This window comes from Scardinius erythrophthalmus, assembly GCF_964197995.2.
Source record: "Scardinius erythrophthalmus genome assembly, chromosome: 10".
NCBI classification, from domain to species: domain Eukaryota; kingdom Metazoa; phylum Chordata; class Actinopteri; order Cypriniformes; family Leuciscidae; genus Scardinius; species Scardinius erythrophthalmus.
Window position 1 is genome coordinate 1,381,142 of NC_138230.1, and position 23,807 is coordinate 1,404,948.

General features: G+C 36.1%; 1 protein-coding gene across 1 annotated transcript; it reads left to right on the forward strand.

Annotated features, from left to right (window-relative positions):
* Positions 1-23,545, forward strand: LOC308696818 (uncharacterized protein; the record flags this gene model as incomplete). The annotated part of the gene is made up of 8 exons (XM_081375718.1): positions 1-241; positions 17,283-17,460; positions 17,995-18,048; positions 20,893-20,991; positions 21,134-21,188; positions 21,490-21,589; positions 22,570-22,853; positions 23,052-23,545. 8 exons carry the CDS (start codon positions 1-3, stop codon positions 23,160-23,162), a joined length of 1,122 nt encoding a protein of 373 aa, XP_081231844.1. The 3' UTR covers positions 23,163-23,545.
* Positions 23,546-23,807: the final 262 nt, after the last annotated feature.

A 23,807-nucleotide genomic window follows, 5' to 3' on the forward strand; every position in this document is an offset into this window, starting at 1 on the left:
ATGAAATCAAGAGCCCAGATACACAAGGAGTCGAACGAGACAAGCGCTGTGATCAACATCTCGGGGAAACCCTTGCCAGAAGACAGCATTAAAGTCCTCTCCAAAGGATTATCCTTTGCCCCTACCTGCTCAGCGAATGAATTTAAGACTAAAATTGACTTGTTCAGATTCTACAGAAATCTACATCTGAAGGCATGGTATAAGAGAAGTCCTACATCCTTGGCAAGTTCTTCGGACACAGGTCAGACTGATTCTCTGGTTTCTAAAACTTTTTCAAACCCAGGTCTACTTTTTGTCCATTGTTTCAAAATGCAGCTTTAAATACGTTTGAGAAGAAGATAAATTTTGATATTGAGAATTTGTTTAAAAATAAAAATAAAAGAACACCAGCTCACAGTAACCTGTCTCACAAAGAAAAGACTGCTTTGGAAACACTGTTAAATGATGATGCTATAGTTATTAAAAAAGCAGATAAGGGTGGCGCTATTGTGGTTTGGAGCAAAGATATGTATATAAAAGAAGCTCATCGTCAGCTTTTTAATATTGAATTTTACCAACCTCTAACACATAATCCAACTGAGTCTCTTAAAGAAGATTTAAAAGAGATACTCAGGGAGGCTAAGGAAAAGGGTTGGATTACAAACAATGAAAGTGAGTTTCTATATAATGAAAATCCACGTATGGCATCATTCTATATGCTTCCTAAGATACATAAATCTGTGGAGAACCCTCCAGGAAGACCTGTTATATCAGGCAATGAGAGTCTTATTGAGCCAATATCAAAATATGTGGATTATTTTATCAAACCTCTTTTGTCCTCATTACCTGCAGGATACTACAGATGTTTTGAATAAGATTGAGGAACTGAAAAATATTGATAGAGATATAATTCTAGCCACGATGGATGTTGAGTCACTATATACAACCATTGATCATGAACAGGGTTTGTCAGCACTAAGATTTTTTATGAATGCTCGACCGGAGTCTGAAATGCCTCCTAATGATTTTCTACTTGCTTTGACGCGATGGTCTTTAACCAATAATATATTCATATTTCAAGATAAACTGTTCAAACAGATTAAAGGTTGTGCTATGGGAGCTTGTTATAGCCCTTCTTATGCTGGCCTCTATCTAGGTAAATGGGAAGAAGATTTTGTGTTCAGTAATGATAGGAACCATTTCTTAAGCCACATTGTTTGGTGGGGAAGATATATTGATGATATCTGTCTAGTTTGGTCGGGATCTGAAAATGAACTACAAGCTTTTCACAGGTTTCTGAACAATATGAGTCCAAATATTAAGCTGGATCTTTGTTATAGTAAAGAAAGCATAAACTTCCTAGATCTTTTTATATATAAGGACAGTCAAGGTATCTTACATACATCTTTATATAGAAAACCAACAGACAGAAATACAATCCTCCATGCAAAAAGTTTCCACCCTAAGAGGCTAAAAGAGAATATTCCATTAGGGCAGTTCCAACGAGTGCGACGGATTTGTGACCAAGAAAATGACTTTAAGACCAGATCAGAGGAAATGGTGGCACGTTTCCAGGCAAGGGGATACAAAAACGCGATCATTCAGACAGCTTATACAAAAGCTAGAAGTCGGGACAGACCAACTCTATTACAAAAAAGAAGTGGTCCCACACTGAAAAATGATAGAGTGGTTTTTGCGACAGCATATAGCACAGAGGCAGAAAGAATCAAACAGATAGTTAAGAACAATTGGAGTATCATTCAGAGTGATACAACACTAAGGGAGATTTTTAAGGAACCACCTTTAATCAGTTTCAGGAGATGTCCAACTTTACAAGACAAATTAGTCCATAGTCATCTTCAACCAAATGATCAACAAACTTGGTTGAAAACTAAACCAAAGGGGTCCTACAAATGTCATCACTGTAATCACTGTACTAGTGTTGTCCAGACCAAAACTTTTAAAGATTGTATCTCTCTGAAAGAGTACACTATCAATCATTTTATAAACTGTAAAACCACATTTGTTATTTACAAGTTGGAATGCCCAGAGTGTAAAGTCTTTTACATTGGTAGAACAAAAAGACGCTTTCAGGATAGATTGGCAGAACACAAATATGCCATTCGTAAGAGTAATATTAACTATCCTATGGCTAAGCATTTTCTGCAGCATAATAGTAACCCATCAACTTTACAAGCCTATGGAATTGATCATATCCCCATTTCGATAAGAAAGGGTGATAGACAGCGCCAACTTAATCAAAGGGAGGCTTTCTGGATTTTTAAATTACAGGCCACCAAATATCCGGGTTTGAATGGTGAGCTAGATTTCACGGTTTTTCTGTAAAGTCTTTTGTAGATTTGACATTAATTACTTTCACCAATGTCTATGTGGATATTATTATTATTAATTTTTTTTTTTTCTAATCTTTTTCTAAATGTTTTTCTAAATGCTACTATGGTGACATGTTGTATTTTACATCCATGTTGGTAGTTTTTTGTAGTTTTGTTTCTAGTGGGAGGAGTTGATCATTGGGGTTTTTCCACTATAAAGACACCTGTAATCCTTCACAGCTGTTTGATTCCCTGACGAAGGCCAGTGTGCTGAAACGCGTTGGAGTCATTTTAAAAGTCTCTTTTGACTATGCCATAAAATAAAGGCATTTTTAATATTCCAGGAGAGTGCCTTGGAGTTTTTCTTAGATTTAAAAATTATTTTTAACTTTGATTTAAAAATAGATATTGTGGGAGCAGTTCTGATTTGAACAGGAAAACTTTTCCAAAGTCTCGGTGCAGATGTGGGAAAATGTCTGATCACCCCTCGACTTTAGTCTGGTTTCAGGGACTGCAAATCTTAATCTTAATCTTATAAAAGCCTTTAAACTCTGCAGCTGTATTTCCTATAAATGAAGAGCGACGTCCTTCGGATGAGACGTTAAACCGAGGTCCTGACTCTCTGTGGTCATTAAAAATCCCAGGATGTCTTTCGAAAGAGCAGGGGTGTAACCCCGGCATCCTGGCCAAATTTGCCCCTTGGCCTCTATCCATCATGGCCTCCTAATCATCCGCATATACTGATTGGCTTCAGCACTGTCTCCTCTCCACCAGTAAGCTGGTGTGTGGTGGGCGTTCTGGCGCAATATGGCTGCCGTCGCATCATCCAGGTGGATGCTGCACATTGGTGGTGGTTGAGGAGATTGCCCCTTCTATGTAAAGCACTTTGAGTGCCGAGAAAAGCGCTATATAAATGTAATGAATTATTATTATTATTATTATTATTATTATTACTGCGCTTCCACCAAAACTTTTCCCAAGAACCCCCCCAGACCTGTCGGAAAATAAGTCAGAATTTACAGTTCCCGCTGGATTTCTTCCTTCGCATATGAGTTTAATAAAGCCTGGACCTCGATAGAAACACACCCAAACTCCCTAGTTCCTGAGAAAGCTCCTGCGGTGGAAAGGTTATGCAGTACCAGCATTACCTAATGTTGCTTTTGGCTAATGTGATGTTTGTTTTGTGAGTGACTTCATATTGTTTCACTGGTCATTCATTACATTTCCACCTTCCTCTGAGCAGCTCTTGTGAGTGTACACAACATATTCATAAACCTCACAAAGACGCTGTTTAGTTTCACATTCCTAATTCACCATTCAGCTCTTGATAATGATCCTACATCAACAAACCAGAGCAAATTTTGGTCCACCTTTATCTACACTGGTAAGATGACGATAGTATGTTCACAAAACATAAAAGTTAGGGGGGTTGGGGGGCATGCTCCCCTGAGTAAATTTGGATTTTTTGGACCTACATGTGTGCAATTTAGGACTTTTGAAGACCAAAAAAATGGATAAGAAATAGCTTTAAAACCATGTCAGTGGGCATTAGATTACTTGTCATGTGAAATACGAAAGATCAGGGCACATGTGAAGGGCTGAAAGAAGACATTTTGAAATGATACTGAAATAACTAACAGTTGTTCTATTGCTGAAGTGTTTCACCGCTTAAAAACCCGATCCAAACAAACCTGATCCATCTGAACATGAACGTCCTGACCCAGTTAAACTCATGATGCTCTATAAAAGTATTAAACATGCAGTCAACAAAAAGTAGTCATTTAAAGGGAAGTTTTCCTCTATATCTATAAATAAATAAAAATATAATCAAATTATGATTAGTTTTACTCTAGTAATAAAGATCTAACTAGGGTGACCGTATTAAATTGCCCAAAAATTTACAATAAATACTGGAGAACAGCATAAATTACTTAATGAATCAGTGAATTGTTCCTTTACATGAACTATATAATGAACCAATTCACTAAAATGAGGAGGGATAGTAATATTAATGGGATAGTTCACCCTAAAATTAAAAAGTCATAATTTTCTCACCCCTGTGTTTCTCTAATGCCTTATGCCCTTCTTTCTTTTACGGGCCACAAAAGGAGAAGTTTAAAAGGATACCATTACAGTTGTAAACATCTAACATCAGTTATAAAAAAAAAAGATAGATTAGATAGATAGATTGTGAATTTATATTCAATTGTGATAGTGAATTTAATTTCTGGTAATTTAGGAAACTGAAATCATTGGAAATAGTTGATATTTGGATGTTCCTAACAAACTGAATTGAATGAAAATAAATTCTTCAATCTGAGAGGAAATAAGAACAAGGTCAGGGAAACACAGAGAGTGAGAAAATGAAGAGGAAAAGCTTGATATACAGAGAAAAGAGAGCAAAGGAGAACAGGAGCGTTGTATGCGGGTCTTAAAAGCGATCTGCTACCTTTATAACTTAACGAATATTACTGACAATAACAAATGTCAAAAATGCCATGTGCTACTTACTATAAAAAATTATGGTTACAATATTGCACATGATATTTTTGAGTAGTTAAGGCTCGATTTCTTTCATGGAATCCCCTAAATTATTTAGTCTATGACACAAAGTATTTAATATTTTTAGTGAAATATACTTTTTTTATAAAAACTTAAGTATATTGTATAATTAAATATGCTGCTAGCACAACACAGAAACTGTTATTATAGCAGTTATTGCTCAATGAACAAATCTGTACATAACGCCTGGCAAAACTGTCCTTAGGAAAAGTGTGAAGTGAAATGTTCCTGAATCAGTCTCTCTCCGTGCAGAAGAGTCGATCAGCCACTAACTCTTCTCTCTGCTGGTGTCTCACTGAACAGTTTTCGGTCTATTCATCCCTTTGTCAAGGCAGCTGTTCCAGAAGTTATCTGGTCTGAAATATGAACACTCAGAGAACTGCGAAAATCTAATTAAACCTGCAGCTCTTTATTTAACAATCTCTTTCAATATCTCTGAATTCCAGAAGTCTCTTCTGGTTAAACACATCAGTTCCCCATCCCGTTAATAAGCCAATATACTTCTTTGCAGAAAAATAAAAATAAAGTATGTTTAATAAAATGGTAAAGAATTCCTTCTTCTGTCTTTTACTAGAAACTGAAATCACTGTGATATGTCTGCTATGTGCTTGTTCAAATCAATTTCTATTTAACTTGATCACCCAATCTCATTCTTATTCAACACAATGCACAAAAGCTTTATCTTATTTAACATAAATCAAAGTCTTAGAATCTCTGAAGTGGATCAACCCTTTCACACGCAGGGATAACGGGATACATGTTTTAGACGTCTTCAGATACAGATTATAATATTTAAGCACATGTTAAAATCTCACTATTTATTCATCACTTTTAGAGTGGAATATTTCTTGATTTTATGTAACCCATCTTAGCCAATACATAAATCAAAAACCCAGAAAGTGTGTTCACAACTCAAAATCTCATAATTCTCGCAGAGTGCTCCACATGTGAATATTACAATTATTTATCATTTTAACAATTTCAGCATTTATTTATTTATTTCATAAATCTCAGGATAACAAAATTGATAGTTAACCATTTTCTTGAGCTCTGTGAATTTCTTTAAAGTGAAAGCTTGCACACAGTAGCACAGCCGTAAGGATACCGATCCTGTTTAACCAATCCTGCAGTGGGAGAGGTTAGGACCGCCTACCTTATTAACATACGTACACATAAATACATACATGTAGAAATGTAGAAATGCATAAATAAATGAGGAAAAAAGTATAATATAACACAAATGTACAAAAAAAGAACATTTAAAAATGATACTTTTGTCAAAATTATTTATTAATGTATTCATTCATTTATGTATGTCTGCATTTATTTATTTCAGAATTTAATTTAATTTAATGAGTTTGCTCTTTTATATTTATAGTGTTTTTAGGCCACAGCCTTTAAAAGTTTGGGGATTTCGAAAAGCAGGTCCATCTGTGCTGACACACACACATACACACACACACACACACACACACACTCTCCATCTGCTGACTCAACAAAGTTTGCTGTTCATCTTTATTCACTTATAAACACTGACGGCACTTCCATGAGCATGCCATTTATTCATTTAGTTTTTATTCAAAGTAACGTATAGACGAGCCTCCTTTTCAATATGTACCTTTTGTACAAAGGCTTTTTGAAGACCAAATATTGCATATTTTTCATAATTACATTTAAAATGTTTGTATTTAAAGTAAATACTGGTAAAATGTATCAGCAACAATCATATTCAGAAATAAACACTTTATGGCATATCATAAAAATAACCTGAAGTTCTTGTTTCCAGTAGATTTCACTATGACTGATTTCTCACCTTTATATGTACATTGACAGACAGGTGTTTGATCCGCATTACCTGATTATCTGATCATGGGAGAAATGAATGTGTTTTCACTGATCACATATAGCGCTTTGAGGACACTGGCAGACAAGTGCGTCAGTGCGCAGCTGAAATAGGAGATGATTGGCCTCTAAGTTCAGATGTTTAGCAATACCCAGTGCCTGTTGTAATGGAAATGTACAGAGATGCGTCTCTGCATCATTTACATGATCATATAAGCTCAGAAGAACTGAATGTCTTCACTTAGAATATGGGTGTTGATTTTTGCTTAGCTATGCGTACATAATAGTACATCACACTATTACTGATGAAGAGGATGTGTGCAAAACTCGGTTTTAGTGCCGTTATACCCATTTATTAGAGACTTCGTTATACAAAGAGCGGCTAAAAGACAGCAAGAGTCGCACCATTTGAGCCTTTCTTGATAATCAGGATGTGTTTGGGTGTGTGGTGTGAGATTTACGGTATAAAAAGCTTCTCTGCAGAGTATCTCTGTGTGCTAGACGCCTTTCTTACAGGAAATAAAACTGGTTCCTTTGAGAAACCTGTCTTGTCCAAATTTGTGTCCACTCGACACATGCTTCAGTTCAGTTCAGTTTATTTATCCCTTAGGAAAGTAGTTTTGCACAGGTGCTACACATCACAAAAACACTCGCATAACAAACACTCACATAACAAACACTCACATAACAAACACTCGCATAACAAACACTCGCATAACAAACACCCGCATAACAAACACCCGCATAACAAACACCCGCATAACAAACACTCACATAACAAACACTCACATAACAAACACTCGCATAACAAACACCCACATAACAAACACTCACATAACAAACACCCGCATAACAAACACTCACACAAACACTCGCATAACAAACACTCACATAACAAACACTCGCATAACAAACACCCGCATAACAAACACCCGCATAACAAACACCCGCATAACAAACACTCACATAACAAACACTCGCATAACAAACACTCGCATAACAAACACTCACATAACAAACACCCGCATAACAAACACCCACATAACAAACACTCACATAACAAACACCCGCATAACAAACACTCACACAAACACTCGCATAACAAACACTCACATAACAAACACTCGCATAACAAACACCCGCATAACAAACACCCGCATAACAAACACCCGCATAACAAACACTCACATAACAAACACTCGCATAACAAACACTCGCATAGCAAACACTCACATAACAAACACCCGCATAACAAACACCCACATAACAAACACTCACATAACAAACACCCGCATAACAAACACTCACACAAACACTCGCATAACAAACACTCACATAACAAACACCCGCATAACAAACACTCGCATAACAAACACTCGCATAACAAACACTCGCATAACAAACACTCGCATAACAAACACCCGCATAACAAACACTCACACAAACACTCGCATAACAAACACTCACATAACAAACACCCGCATAACAAACACTCGCATAACAAACACTCGCATAACAAACACTCGCATAACAAACACTCACACAAACAAACACCCGCATAACAAAAACTCACATAACAAACACTCACATAACAAACACTCACATAACAAACACTCGCATAACAAACACTCACACAAACAAACACCCGCATAACAAAAACTCACATAACAAACACTCACATAACAAACACTCACATAACAAACAATCACATAACAAACAACCGCATAACAAACACCCGCATAACAAACACTCACATAGCAAACACTCACACAAACACTCGCATAACACTCACATAACAAACACTCGCATAACAAACACCCGCATAACAAACACCCGCATAACAAACACCCGCATAACAAACACTCACATAACAAACACTCACACAAACACTCGCATAACAAACACTCGCATAACAAACACTCGCATAACAAACACTCACACAAACACTCGCACAAACACTCACATAACAAACACCCGCATAACAAACACTCACATAACAAACACTCACACAAACACTCGCATAACACTCACATAACAAACACTCGCATAACAAACACCCGCATAACAAACACCCGCATAACAAACACCCGCATAACAAACACTCACATAACAAACACTCACACAAACACTCGCATAACAAACACTCGCATAACAAACACTCGCATAACAAACACTTGCATAACAAACACTCACATAACAAACACTCACACAAACACTCGCATAACAAACACTCGCATAACAAACACTCACATAACAAACACTCACATAACAAACACTCACATAACACTCACATAACAAACACTCACACAAACACTCGCATAACAAACACTCGCATAACAAACACTCGCATAACAAACACTCGCATAACAAACACTCACATAACAAACACTCGCATAACAAACACTCACATAACACTCACATAACACTCACATAACAAACACTCACATAACAACAAACACTCGCATAACAAACACTCACACAAACACTCGCATAACAAACACTCACATAACAAACACTCACATAACAAACACTCACATAACAAACACTCACATAACAACAAACACTCGCATAACAAACACTCACACAAACACTCGCATAACAAACACTCGCATAACAAACACTCGCATAACAAACACTTGCATAACAAACACTCACATAACAAACACTCGCATAACAAACACTCACATAACAAACACTCACACAAACACTCGCATAACAAACACCCGCATAACAAACACTCGCATAACAAACACTTGCATAACAAACACTCACATAACAAACACTCGCATAACAAACACTCACATAACAAACACTCACACAAACACTCGCATAACAAACACTCGCATAACAAACACTCGCATAACAAACACTCTCATAACAAACACTCGCATAACAAACAATCACAACAAACACTCACACAAACACTCGCATAACAAACACTCGCATAACAAACAATCACATAACAAACACTCGCATAACAAACACTCGCATAACAAACACTCGCATAACAAACAATCACAACAAACACTCACACAAACACTCGCATAACAAACACTCGCATAACAAACACTCGCATAACAAACAATCACAACAAACACTCACACAAACACTCGCATAACAAACACTCGCATAACAAACACTCGCATAACAAACAATCACAACAAACACTCACACAAACACTCGCATAACAAACACTCGCATAACAAACACTCACATAACAAACACTCGCATAACAAACACTTGCATAACAAACACTCACATAACAAACACTCGCATAACAAACACTCACATAACAAACACTCACACAAACACTCGCATAACAAACACTCGCATAACAAACACTCGCATAACAAACACTCGCATAACAAACACTCGCATAACAAACAATCACAACAAACACTCACACAAACACTCGCATAACAAACACTCGCATAACAAACACTCGCATAACAATCACAACAAACACTCACACAAACACTCGCATAACAAACACTCGCATAACAAACACTCGCATAACAAACAATCACAACAAACACTCACACAAACACTCGCATAACAAACACTCGCATAACAAACACTCGCATAACAAACACTCGCATAACAAACAATCACAACAAACACTCACACAAACACTCGCATAACAAACACTCGCATAACAAACAATCACATAACAAACACTCACACAAACACTCGCATAACAAACACTCGCATAACAAACACTCGCATAACAAACACTCACATAACACTCACATAACAAACACTCGCATAACAAACACTCGCATAACAACAAACACTCGCATAACAAACACTCACACAAACACTCGCATAACAAACACTCGCATAACAAACACTCACACAAACACTCGCATAACAAACACTCGCATAACAAACACTCGCATAACAAACACTCACATAACAAACACTCACACAAACACTCACATAACAAACACTCGCATAACAAACAATCACATAACAAACACTCACACAAACACTCGCATAACAAACACTTGCATAACAAACACTCGCATAACAAACACTTGCATAACAAACACTCACATAACACTCACATAACAAACACTCACATAACAAACACTCGCATTACAAACACTCGCATAACAACAAACACTCGCATAACAAACACTCACACAAACACTTGCATAACAAACACTCGCATAACAAACACTCGCATAACAAACACTCGCATTACAAACACTCACATAACAAACACTCACACAAACACTCGCATAACAAACACTCGCATAACAAACACTCACACAAACACTTGCATAACAAACACTCGCATAACAAACACTCGCATAACAAACACTCGCATTACAAACACTCACATAACAAACACTCACACAAACACTTGCATAACAAACACTCGCATAACAAACACTCGCATAACAAACACTCGCATTACAAACACTCACACAAACACTTGCATAACAAACACTCGCATAACAAACACTCGCATAACAAACACTCGCATTACAAACACTCACATAACACTCACATAACAAACACTCACATAACAAACACTCACATAACAAACACTCACATAACAAACACCCGCATAACAAACATCCACATAACAAACACCCACATAACAAACACTCACATAACAAACACCCGCATAACAAACACCCGCATAACAAACACTTGCATAACAAACACTCACATAACACTCACATAACAAACACTCGCATAACAAACACTCGCATAACAAACACTCGCATAACAACAAACACTCGCATAACAAACACTCGCATAACAAACACCCGCATAACAAACACTCACATAACAAACACTCACATAACAAACACTCGCATAACAAACACTCGCATAACAAACACCCGCATAACAAACACCCGCATAACAAACACTCACATAACAAACACTCACATAACAAACACTCACATAACACTCACATAACAAACACTCACATAACAAACACTCTCATAACAAACACTCGCATAACAAACACTCACATAACAAACACCCACATAACAAACACCCGCATAATAAACACTCACATAACAAACACTCACATAACAAACACTCACATAACAAAAAACACACATGGTTACAGACTATTTAACATTAAAATAGCAGTTGGTAAGAATGAGTTCTTGAACCTCCTGGTTCTCCCCCCATTGCTCTATATCTACGGCCTGATGGGAGAATAACAAACTCTATGTGTAATGGGTGTGATGGACAATTGATTATCGAAAAGGCTTTTTTAACAACACGTTCTTTAACAATGTCCTGAGGCAATATTTGTTGAACTCCAATCTCTTTAGAAGCAGTCTTAATCAGCTTAGTCATTCTGTTTCTATTGGACAGGCTAATACAATCAAACCATACAATGTCACAGTAAGAAAAGACAGATTTGATAAAACAGTGTCATTAACACACAACAACATACACTGTTGAACCTTTTTACAAATGGCATCTGTGTTGGCATTAAAAATTAATTTATTATCAATAACTGTACCCAGATATCAATATTCGTCCACAAACTCAATGTCCCTTCCATTTATGACAGTAGGAGAGACAGGAATGGCCAATTTTCCGAAGTCTATAATCATGTCTTTGGGCTTTGATATGTTTAGATTTAGGTTACTCTTTACACACCAAGAGACAAAATCCTCCACCACTGGTCCATGAGATGTCTCTTCATTTGCTAGGAGACTCACAATCACGGTATCATCTGCAAACTTTAACATTTACCTATTCTCAAAAGTACTTCTACAATCATTAGTGTACAAAATAAAAAGCAGAGGGGAAAGAACACACCCTTGAGGCGAACCAGTAGAAGAACCTAACTTGGAAGAAAGCAAACCATTGACTCTCACACACTGGGTCCTGTTCGATAAGAAATGAACAATCCATCCTACTAAATTAAGATCAAGGTTAAATAATCTGACTAGTTTTTCGGCTAACACATGTGGCTTAATTGTGTTAAATGCAGATGAGAAATCAATGAAAGCTAGCCGTGCCCTTGTTTTTGGGGTCTCCAGATGTTGAGCTAGTGTACAAGAGTAGTTATGGCATCCTCAACACCCCTCCCTGCTCTGTACACAAACTGGAGAGGATCTAAATATCTTCTTTTAACTAACTTCGGAGAAGTAAGACTTTAAGGCCAGGAGCCAAGAATATCTTCTTTATTTGTCTAACCCTCTAATTTCATAATTCAATTATTCAAATTGTTTCTATTCTGGAAATCTATTCTTTAGTAGTTTCTCAGGATATAAACTAGATTTCTGTAAAAGTTAACTGTTCCCATTAAACTAATCCCCAGCTAGAAATGTTTTGTTCTAAAGATGTTCTGAGAACATTACCATGCAGTGTTCTACTGTAATAATGTTCTCAGCGGGAAGTTTCATTTTGGTTCCCAGAATAAGGAAGGATAACATTCTCTAAAAATATTTTCTGATGACCTTCTATAAACGTTTAGCTATACCATTATTAAAACATTATCCCCTAACATTCTTATAAAGTTTTTGTTGTAGTTTTGAGTTCTGTTTCTGTGTTTTTAGTGTTCTGTGATCTTGTTTTCCCCAGTCTTCTGTGATTTTGGTCTAGTCCTGTTTTTTCCCCGGTCTGTTTAATTAGTTCATCTGTGTCAGCTGTGTCTTGTTAATCATCCTTATTAAGGATGTTTGCCTGTGTATTTTGCCTTGTTTGCCTGTGTATTTAACCCCAGTGTTTTTCCTCAGTGTTTGTCGGTCAATGTTTAATGTTAGGTAGTCTTGTTCTGAGCACACGCTCCCTGTTTTTGTGTATCTGTTATAATTGAGAATTAAAACCTCGTAATTGATCTCCTTCGTGTTCATCTCCTACTTCATCATCCCTGAGCCCTAACAGTTTTTAGCTGGGAAGTTTTATTTTTGTTCCCAAAATGTTCTCTTAAACATAAAAAAACATGCTTAGCTATAGCATTGTTAAAACATACAATTGTATTAATCTCAAAAATAATTCCTCCTTTGTTATTGTGCCAATGTTTTATAAAAGATAATTTGAAACCTGTTACCTCAACAACATCACATTACAAGAATGTTTTATAAAAAACACTCCATCATCTCAGGCCTCAATAATATCCTCATAACATTTTACGAACGTTGATTTGATATCGTTCCTCCTCTGTTATTATGGAACATTGTATAATCTGTTATCTCAATAACATTCCCAAAACATCCTCAAAATGTTACAGTTAAAACGTTACATCTTAGTTTACATTTAACCTTATAGAAAAATTGAACATTACATTCAAATGTTTTCTTTAAAAGATTACCCAGACTTGTAGGGAATGTTAGCCAAAGATCTGAGAACGTTCCAGCTGGCTTTCTGTTTGTTACTTTCTGTCAGACCTAAGATGAACCACATAAAAAAAGTAAAAATAAAAATAAAATAGTAATAAATAGATAAAAAGTATATGAAAAAAGGGTTTATGTATGCTACTAGAAAATAAACACAAAGACTTGCTCTCATTGCTAGTTTATATGTCTTAATCTTATAAAAGCCTCAAAACGCTGCATTTCTTTCATCAAGATCCTATAAGAGCGACTGTGTTTCCACCGACATTACCCAGAACTTTCCCCCATACTGTTGCTGTCAGCATTTTTGTCTCAGTCTAAAGTACTGTGAAGATCAGGAAAATTAGTCTGGTGATGAAGGACTAGATGATTATTAGGTACTGATCGTAAAAGAGGTTGAGTCTATAGTGACTCATGGATTTCTGTGCTTGCAAAATGTCATTAGTTCCTGGGTGAACGTAGCGCTGGAAGGGAGAGGGTGTCCCATTCTTTGGTCACAGGAGCAGGGATGTGTGGAAGACTTTTCCCTGTGTACCTGGAGCCTAATTACCTGGGTCTCCCCTTCTTTTCTCTCCTACAGTCGACGTCTTACTCGGTGTTCTAATCCCTAACTTGTCCCCCTAACCAACTTGCTACGCAGCAACAATAACCATCAGACTTCAGACAATGCCTTCGAAGATGCTTGAATCATCTAAAGAGAATCACACCAGCAAAAGGAATAAAGGTTTTTATAGAATATGGCAAAAATGACATGATGCATTAAATCATTTCCCTACAATTTGATTGGTTCTTCTTATGCAAGACCTTCTGTTTCTAGGTAAAACAAACTTTATTTTCTTGATTACTTCATAATCACAAGGTTTTAGAATGTTTAGTTTCATTTCCCATATTTATTATTTTTAAACACGCACACACAAAGTCATGAGTTTTCGACTAAAAAGGGGAAACATTTAAGATTCCAAAGCATATGGATGTTATTCCAGCAAGAAAAATAAATGTTAGTTTATGATTAAGTAAAAAATCCATCACAGATGCTATAAGCTGCGGCTCCGGTGAGAAAGGAGTGCGCTGTGGAGGCTATAAGTGTTAAAGGAGACGTAGTTGATGTGTGAACCAGCATCTTGTCATGATGTTCTCATCCTCGGGGGCAAACAGTGGCTCGTTGGAGTGTGAATGAGTGCGCTAGTTCAGGTACCGGACCGTTGAAGAGAGGGGACAAAATTCACAATTAGTACGAGATATGGTTACAAACACACCTTTGTTTTCTTTGTCTGCCTTTGAATGTTTAAGGTGAAAAATAGTTAGCTTTCAGTGAGATATCATCTAATGAGAGGTCTTGGGAAGGATTCAAATATATTTGAACGTGCAGTAAATTCCCCACTTCTCAGAAACCCATAAAAAACTGAAAGAAATACTGCTTCCAGGAGCACATTAATAAATGGGCTAAAGAAACCTAGCCTGACTACGTCAGACTTCTTACTTCCGCTCAATTTCATTTCGCTTCTGTAGTCAGTCTGATACAGCGTAATAGCTTTCCGTTTGCCTCCGGCCTGAAAACAGCCGGCCAATCAACGAACAGAGGGCGGGCTGAGAGCCGTGACGTAGACGCTGATTGTACCGTGGATGCGTAGATTTACTTCACATAATCTGCAAAAGTCGTTCACAGCCATGTTCACTCCGGTATTTCGCTCGATGGTTTAGTTTTCGCATCATACATGTGTTTACAGTGGAAGTGAGATGCGGCCGAGCATGCGCATAACACACGCCATAACCAAACGTTATGTGATTGGCTTACGGGTAACCAATGATTTTAAACTTCAGACAAGCGCCCCCCCGCGAGAAAGAAAACACTTCTCTATTATGCCATTCCAGACTCTGTCTACGAAGCAAAGCGAAGTAGCAGAGTTTGGTATTACCAGGCTAAAAGAAACCCGTGCACAGCTGAGAAAACATGAGATGGACTATAGGAAGTGTGAAAGGTGAACGTTTATCATTAAGGGCTGAACTTTCCTTTATAAGACCATTCAGGATGAGGCCGATGGAGGGATCTTTGAGATGGCGCTGCGTCTCGGGAAAGATTGGCATGTGGCAGAATATGAATATTCATTTATATAGTGCAGGAAGATTTTTCTCAAGAGGCCAATCATCCATAGATGCAGATTTTGCAGTAATCTGGAGCTTCGTCTTGGAGGTGGTTGGGCTTCTGTGGATATTTCATCAATGTCAAAGTGGTTGGATTGAGTTTCCTCGAAACTACTATTGGCGTTGAGTCAGAGAACACAGAAAGTTCTGAAATGGACAAAAACTGAGATAACTAGGAGAACAGAAGGTTCAAAAACAGGGCCAGCAGAAAAAATATCATCAGGAAACACCGGGGGTTCAAAAATAGCATGACAGAATCACTTAAATATTCAGGCCTAGCATTAATCGAGTTATTTAAACATAAGACAACATAAAAAATACACTCAGTGTTCCTCCTCAGCAAAGCTCTACCATCTACTATCAGTTTTCTCACTTTTGTGGGGAAAAAAGCATCAACACACTGTCAATTAAATATGCTCGTACATTCATTGAACAAAATGTGAGTTTTCAGAAGTTAGGACAGATTCAGTGATTATAAAGCGAGAGAGTCATTCAATCCTAAGTTATTGTTTTTCATATTTTTTATGGAACATGGAACATTATATAATCTGTTATCTCAATAACATTACCAAAAAATCCTCAAAATGTTAGAGTTAAAATGTTATATCTTAGTTTACATTTAACCTTATAGGAACATTATTTGAAATGAGAAATCATCCTTAAAACATTCTTTGAACATTACATTTAAATGTTTTCTTTAAAAGATTAAACAGACTTGTAGGGAATGTTAGCCGGAGATCTGAGAACGTTCCAGCTGGCTTTAGCCCTTTCTTATCGCCAGTGGATGTTTGACCTTTGTGCTCTCAAGATGGAAAAGATTCCGTTCGCAATAAAACAAAAGCCAAAACATTTGAATTAATGTATGGTTGTATGTTATTTATGTGTATATGTATCTATATTATTTAGCTATGCTATATTACTATATTTACGTTATTGTTACTTTCTGTCAGACCTAAGATGAACCAAATAAAAAATAAATAAATGAAAATAAAATAGTAATAAATAGATAAAAAGTATATGAAAAAAAGGTTTATGTATGCTACTAGAAAATGAACACAAAAACTTTAGTTTATATGCTAGTTTATATGTCTTAATCTTATAAAAGCCTCTAAACGTAGCAACTGTGTTTCCACCGACATTACCCAGAACTTTCCCCCAGACTGTTGCTGTCAGCATTTCCGTCTCGGTCTAAAGTACTGGGAAGATCAGGAAAATGAGTCTGGTGACGAAGGACTTTCCAGTCCTCCACATATGGGCTTAATAAACCCTGAACCTCGTCATCGGTAAAAACACACCCATGAGACTAGCAGTAAGCTATATCAAAGTTAAATAACATACAGATCATATTCTAACATTTCATCATGTTGAACTATATAACATTGATTAGCTTTATGTATACATTTGCTCACCTGTCTAATAAAGTACATACAAGAGCATCGACTCTGTGAAGTCGTGACTCGTGAAGCTCTGTCAAGTCTGAGTTTGTCACGGACTAACCCTGACAGAGACACTCAGGACTGATAATCATGCATATATTATTTTTTGTCAAATATGGATTACGCTTCTTCAAAGGGATGTTTCTTCAACAATGACACTTGTACACCCAAATTTGTGTTGCCATTCTTGAATTGACCATTTCACAAGATCAAACCTTAGCATGGTTAAATCTCAGAATAGTGACGGATGCTGTCAGATGTTGATCATGTTTGTTTCTGCGTGCAGATGGCAAGAGTTTTACCTTAGACCGTGTGTGTTCCTGTTTCCACTGACGTGTAGGCCTCTGTGTGTGTCACTTCCTTCCTCTCACATTTGAATAGAGTCGCAGCAGAAAGTGAACAGACACAGATCCACCCTGAAGCCGTCGTCTGCAGGTAAGAGATCCACATCATGTCTATCTGTGTTTGTCGAGTGAATGAAAGTACAGTAATTCCTCTATCTGTGTTTGTCGAGTGTATGAAAGTACAGTAAGTACAGATGCTGCTCTCTTCAAATGAGAAACAGCCTGAAACTTTCAGATCCTGATCAGATGATGTGTACTAATCATTTAAACAGCTTTAGTTGATTGTGTAGATGTTTGTGCTTCATCTTCACATGTGATGCATTTCAGATTTAGTTGAATATTAATGCAATGGTTAAAGAGATAACTGTTTTTTTTTTTTTATGTTACTTGTTTCAGAATGTTCAGAGAACATTCAAAAGTATTCCATAATGTTTGCAAAATAGAATGTTTTCTTAATGTTTGCATAAATATGATTTTTTTTTTTTTACATTTGAAACTAGAGAACATTCAGAAATGACGTTTTCATAACTTAAAGGGAACGTTAACAAAATGTTAAAACATATTAATATTAGCTGGGAATACAGACAAGTCCAAACATCTGAGAGTGAAAAGGCTCACATTTGCCATTGCCATTTAATTTAATAACTTTTCTTTTCCAATGCATATGATATTAGTGTTCAGTGTAATCTGAAGCAGAAGTGAAGCTTTGCGCTGCGGTTAAAGAGAAACAGCTGTTCAACAAGTGCATAAACTTGATGCCTCATTCTACAGCATCTACACTGTGCTCCATCTAAATGTGATTATATCATATTTAGAGCTAAAACAAAAGCAGAATGTACATGTGAAAGAGGAAGATCAGAGCACATGTGAAGGGCTGAAAGAAGACATTTTGAAATGATACTGAAATAACTAACAGTTCTTCTATTGCTGAAGTGTTTCACCGCTTCAAAACCCGATCCAAACAATCCTGATCCACTTTAACATGAACGTCCTGACCCAGTTAAACTCATGCTCTATAAAAATAGTTAAACATGCAGTCAACAAAAAGTAGCCATTTAAAGGGAAAGTTTTCCTCTATATCTATAAATAAAAAAATATCTATAATTAAATTATGATTAGTTTTACTCTAGTAATAAAGATCTAACTAGGGTGACCGTATTAAATTGCCCAAAAATGTACAATAAATACTGGAAAACAGCATAAATTACTTAATGAATCAGTGAATTGTTCCTGTTAATGAACTATATAATTTACCAATTTTACTAAAATTAGGAGGGATAGTAAAATTAAGCAGATAGTTCACCCTAAAATTAAAGTCATAATGTTCTCACCCCTGTGTGTCTCTAATTTGACTGTCTTTCTTTTATGGGCCACAAAAGGAGAATTTTAAAGGATGTATTACAAAAGCTTACATCAGTTATCAAATAAAAATTATATATAAACCTTTATTAGATAGATTGTGAATTTCTGGTAATTTAGGAAACTGAAATCATTGGAAATAGTTGATATTTGGATGTTCCTAACAAACTGAATTGAATGAAACTCTGAAACTAAATTCTTCAATCTGAGAGGTGACAAGATAGGTCAGGGAAACACAGAGAGTGAGAAAATGAAGAGGAAAAGCTTGATATACAGAGAAAAGAGAGCAAAGGAGAACAGGAGTGTTGTATGCGGGTCTTAAAAGTGAAAACTTTATGTAACTTAATGGAAATTACTGACAATAACAAATAAATGTCAAAAATGCTATGTGCTACTTACTATAAAAACAATGATGGTAACAATATTACACATGATATTTTTGAGTAGTTAAGGCTCAATTTCTTTCATGGAGTCTACCTGAATAAATCATGCAAAATCCCCTAAATTATTTAGTCTATGACACAATGTATTTACTATTTTTAGTGAAATATGCTTTTTTTATAATAAATCTTTTTACTTACGTTGACTTAAGTATATTGTATAATTAAATATGCTGCTAGCACAACACAGAAACAAACTGTTATTATAGCAGTTATTGCTCAATGAACAAAGCAACACGCCTCAGAATTTATAATGGTTGGAATTCTTTTGAAGCTCGCAAAGCCAGGAGAAGATCCTGTGTCGTGTTGTCTGTTAACACTCAAGGTGCCATAAAAGTTGTCACCAAGACCATCTATTGCAGACTGGCTGGAACCTAACGCATGATTTGCATTGTTGCTCACACATGAGCTCAGAGGCTAAAAGCTTTGGATTTCAGAAGGAATGTGCATTATTTGCTATAACGAACACGACACAGGATCTTCTCCTGGCTTTGCGAGCTTCAAAAAAATATCCACAGTAGCACAGTACCACAGTAGCACAGCCGTAACGATACCGATCCTGTTTAACCAATCCTGCATTGAGAGAGGTTAGGACCGCCCACCTTATTAACATACGTACACATAAATACATGTAGAAATGTAGAAATGCATAAATAAATGAAGAAAAATGTAGTATAACACAAATGGTACAAAAAAAACTAACAATTAAAAATGATAATTTTGACAAAATTATTTATTCATTAATTTATGCATATCTGCATTTATTTATTTCATAATTTAATAATTTATTTATTCATTTATGTATTTCTGCATTTATTTATTTATTTATTTATTTATTTATTCATTTATTTATTTATTCTTAAGTCATTTCTCGTCCTACAAAACTGTGTTTGTTTCTCTAAAAAAAAAATAGGAAAATGTATCTCTTGGTTTTATTAGTGAAATATTCTTAATATTTTCTATATGTCACTGAACCACAATCTTCTTAATAAAATATACACATTATTTTTAATTATCATCTTAATTTTTTAATGAAAATTATAAGACCCATGATTCATTTTTTACAGTGCAGTGATTCAAACCCCGTCACTGAAGAGTTTGTGTTTTCCTCTTATCTGATCAAACCTGACTCTCAGCACAGATTCTGTTCATCATCTTCATCATCATCATCATCTTCATCATCATCATCAGTCAAATATGTTTAGAATATGCCGCTTGGGGGCAAACAGAAACCCGTAAGAAACACACACATTAACACTGTTGTTTCATTGTTTCCTCCTTTACATGGGAATTTCATTCCAGTATCATTGTCTGTATAGTTGCCAAACATCCTGGACCTGCCCTTGTATGTATAAAAGCTTCATGTGTTTCTAACAGGATTACAGTGAAGAGCAGAAAAGCTGAAGAGCCGAAGGTGTTTGGCATGGCCCCGGTAAATATCTGTTAATGAACTCAATCGTAAGGAGAGAGTGAAAGACAGCATCACTCAGCTAATAGATCTTTTCTGGCTGATGTTTCTGATATAAAAGTCTGTTTGCTCATTGATCAAGGGTTGTCGGAAAGCAGTTTTACTACAGTAACAGAGCTTGGAAGAGTTTAAAACTACACAAGTTGTTCTCTAAGGAAACAGAAAGCTAAATACTTATAAACCTCTGAAACGAGCTTATGTCATGTGTACAGAAGCTGTTTTTAGGCTAACTTAACACTTTCTTATTGTTGAATTGTATGATAAGAAACCAGAGCGTGGAAACCTCATTGAAATCTCCAGACATGGATATCAGCACTGGGCTCTGTATGTCGGCAAAGGAGATGTGATTCACCTGGTCAAGGACTGTGAGTGTTTTTATTTTTTTCATGCTTTTCATGCTTTACACACTGCCGTTACATGTTTGCCGTTTGACTGTATCGCAGGAATGATCTTAAGAACTTCTGCAATAATATGAGCCACTGGAAAACCTCTGGTGTGTGTCTGTACCTTTAACAGCATCACTAGTGTAATACTTAGTTTATAATCAGAATATAGTCACTTAAATATTAAATATATTTATATATATCATGAGCTTGCGCTGACTGACAGCTTCAGTGATTATAAAGCGAGAGAGCGGTGCTCGCTTTCTGTGTCATTCAGTCGCAAGTAAGTTATTGTTTTTCATGAGACTTTGTGAGTACTTCATATATCATATGTCATATATCACACCTTGACAATTTATTTTTAAACCCAGTGATTTTATAATGTTTAATATTAATTCAAAAGCGAAACTGAGTGAAAAAAATAAGAGCCAATAAATGCTCCTCTCCTGCTGGTCAGAGTGGGAATTACTGTCTTTTTATTTTTAAATAAAAGTGTTTCTATTAAATGTTGGACTTCCTACATCTTGAAAAGTTCGGTTTTACGATCTCAGATGGACGAGGAAATAATGTTTTGTTCATCACATTAAAAATAACATTTGAAGTCCTGGAAAAGCGTTGCGTGTGCGTATCCAATTACAGACGTGTTTCTTATTCCAGTGTTCCCGTTAGCTTCATTTTTATTGCAATCAATAAATCTGGTTTATTGGCAAATAACGTACGTGTGCTAACTGCATTACAATATAAATACAACATTAAAAGATCAACCATTGATGGTTTTGTGTGGATTTACAGCGAGTCCAGAATGACAGCTAACAGGAAATGCCCAAGCTGGCTTATTGAACACCAGGAAGTGACCGTGCACATGCTCAACTGAGCTCAACTTTTACTGAGTCTGAAACATTTATTCCATTCAAGTCTCATGAGTCATGATTGTTTATAATTTTCCATTTCTTTCTCTGTAGCCGACCATGCCAAAGCTGGCTGCTGGTCCAGCAGTGGGAGTCCAGTAGGACAAGACAAGGGAAAAGTGAAGAGAGAGAAACTTGAGGATGTGGTTGGCAAAGATAAATACCGTGTCAACAATCTTCTGGATGATCACTATGGTGTTCGTCCCTTTGAAGATATTCTGAAAGACACAGGGAGACTTGAGGGAAAGAAACTTCCGTACGATGTGCTTAAATACAACTGTGAGCACTTTGTTACGCTGTTGAGATACGGAACGCCACTATCCCTGCAGGTACAGCAGGTACAGTAGATCGACACGACCTCGCATACAGAATCATATTGTAGGATACTCATTAATCTCTCAAATGTCCAAATCGCAGGATAAAAGACTATATTATGGCAAAATTGTTTAAATTAATTTCAAATTAGGATTAAGGTCACAAAAGAAACAAGTTTCACACAGTGATTTAGAAAATAAATACTTTGTTTATTCTTCTAGGCGGAAGCTGCAGCAGTGGTGTTCAGTGCTCTTGTTGTAGCCGCGGTTGCCTTTGGATTCATTGTCACGGCAAAACCAATAGAAAAAAACAAATCGAAGGAGAAAAAATAAACACGGAAATGGGAAACTGTCATCACCAGTGGCCCATGCATATCGACTGTCACTAAAAATCAGTGGTAAAACGTGAGGAAATGCTAGATTTTTTTTATAACTGGCAAAGTTAAAGTCTAATGAAATACAATGACACCTTATTTTTGTCCCTTTCAAAAGGAATGCCCTGCTACATATATTAGCCTACAGTAATCATAATTGTATGTATATTAGGGGTGTAACGGTACACAAAAATCACGGTTCGGTACGTACCTCGGTTTTAAAGTCACGGTTCGGTTTATTTTCGGTACAGTAAGGGAAAGAAATGCAAACATTAAACTGCAGGTTGTTTATTACTATAAACTTTTTTTAACAATTTGTTTACACTTTTTTAAACACTTTTTAATAAAATATAATAAAATAGATATAAAATAAAAAAAGAATAAGAAATAAAATACTGCTGCAAAGTTCTCCACTAAATAAAATACTCTCAGTCTCAAACCAATATCACATAATAAAATATAATGAAAAATATAAATAAATAACTATGATTACAGTGCAGGAACAGAAAATAGCCCTATATTAAAATAATATTAAACAAATATATTAATGTATTATTATTTTTCAATAATCAATCAACAATCAATTTAAGATTTTTTTTTTCCA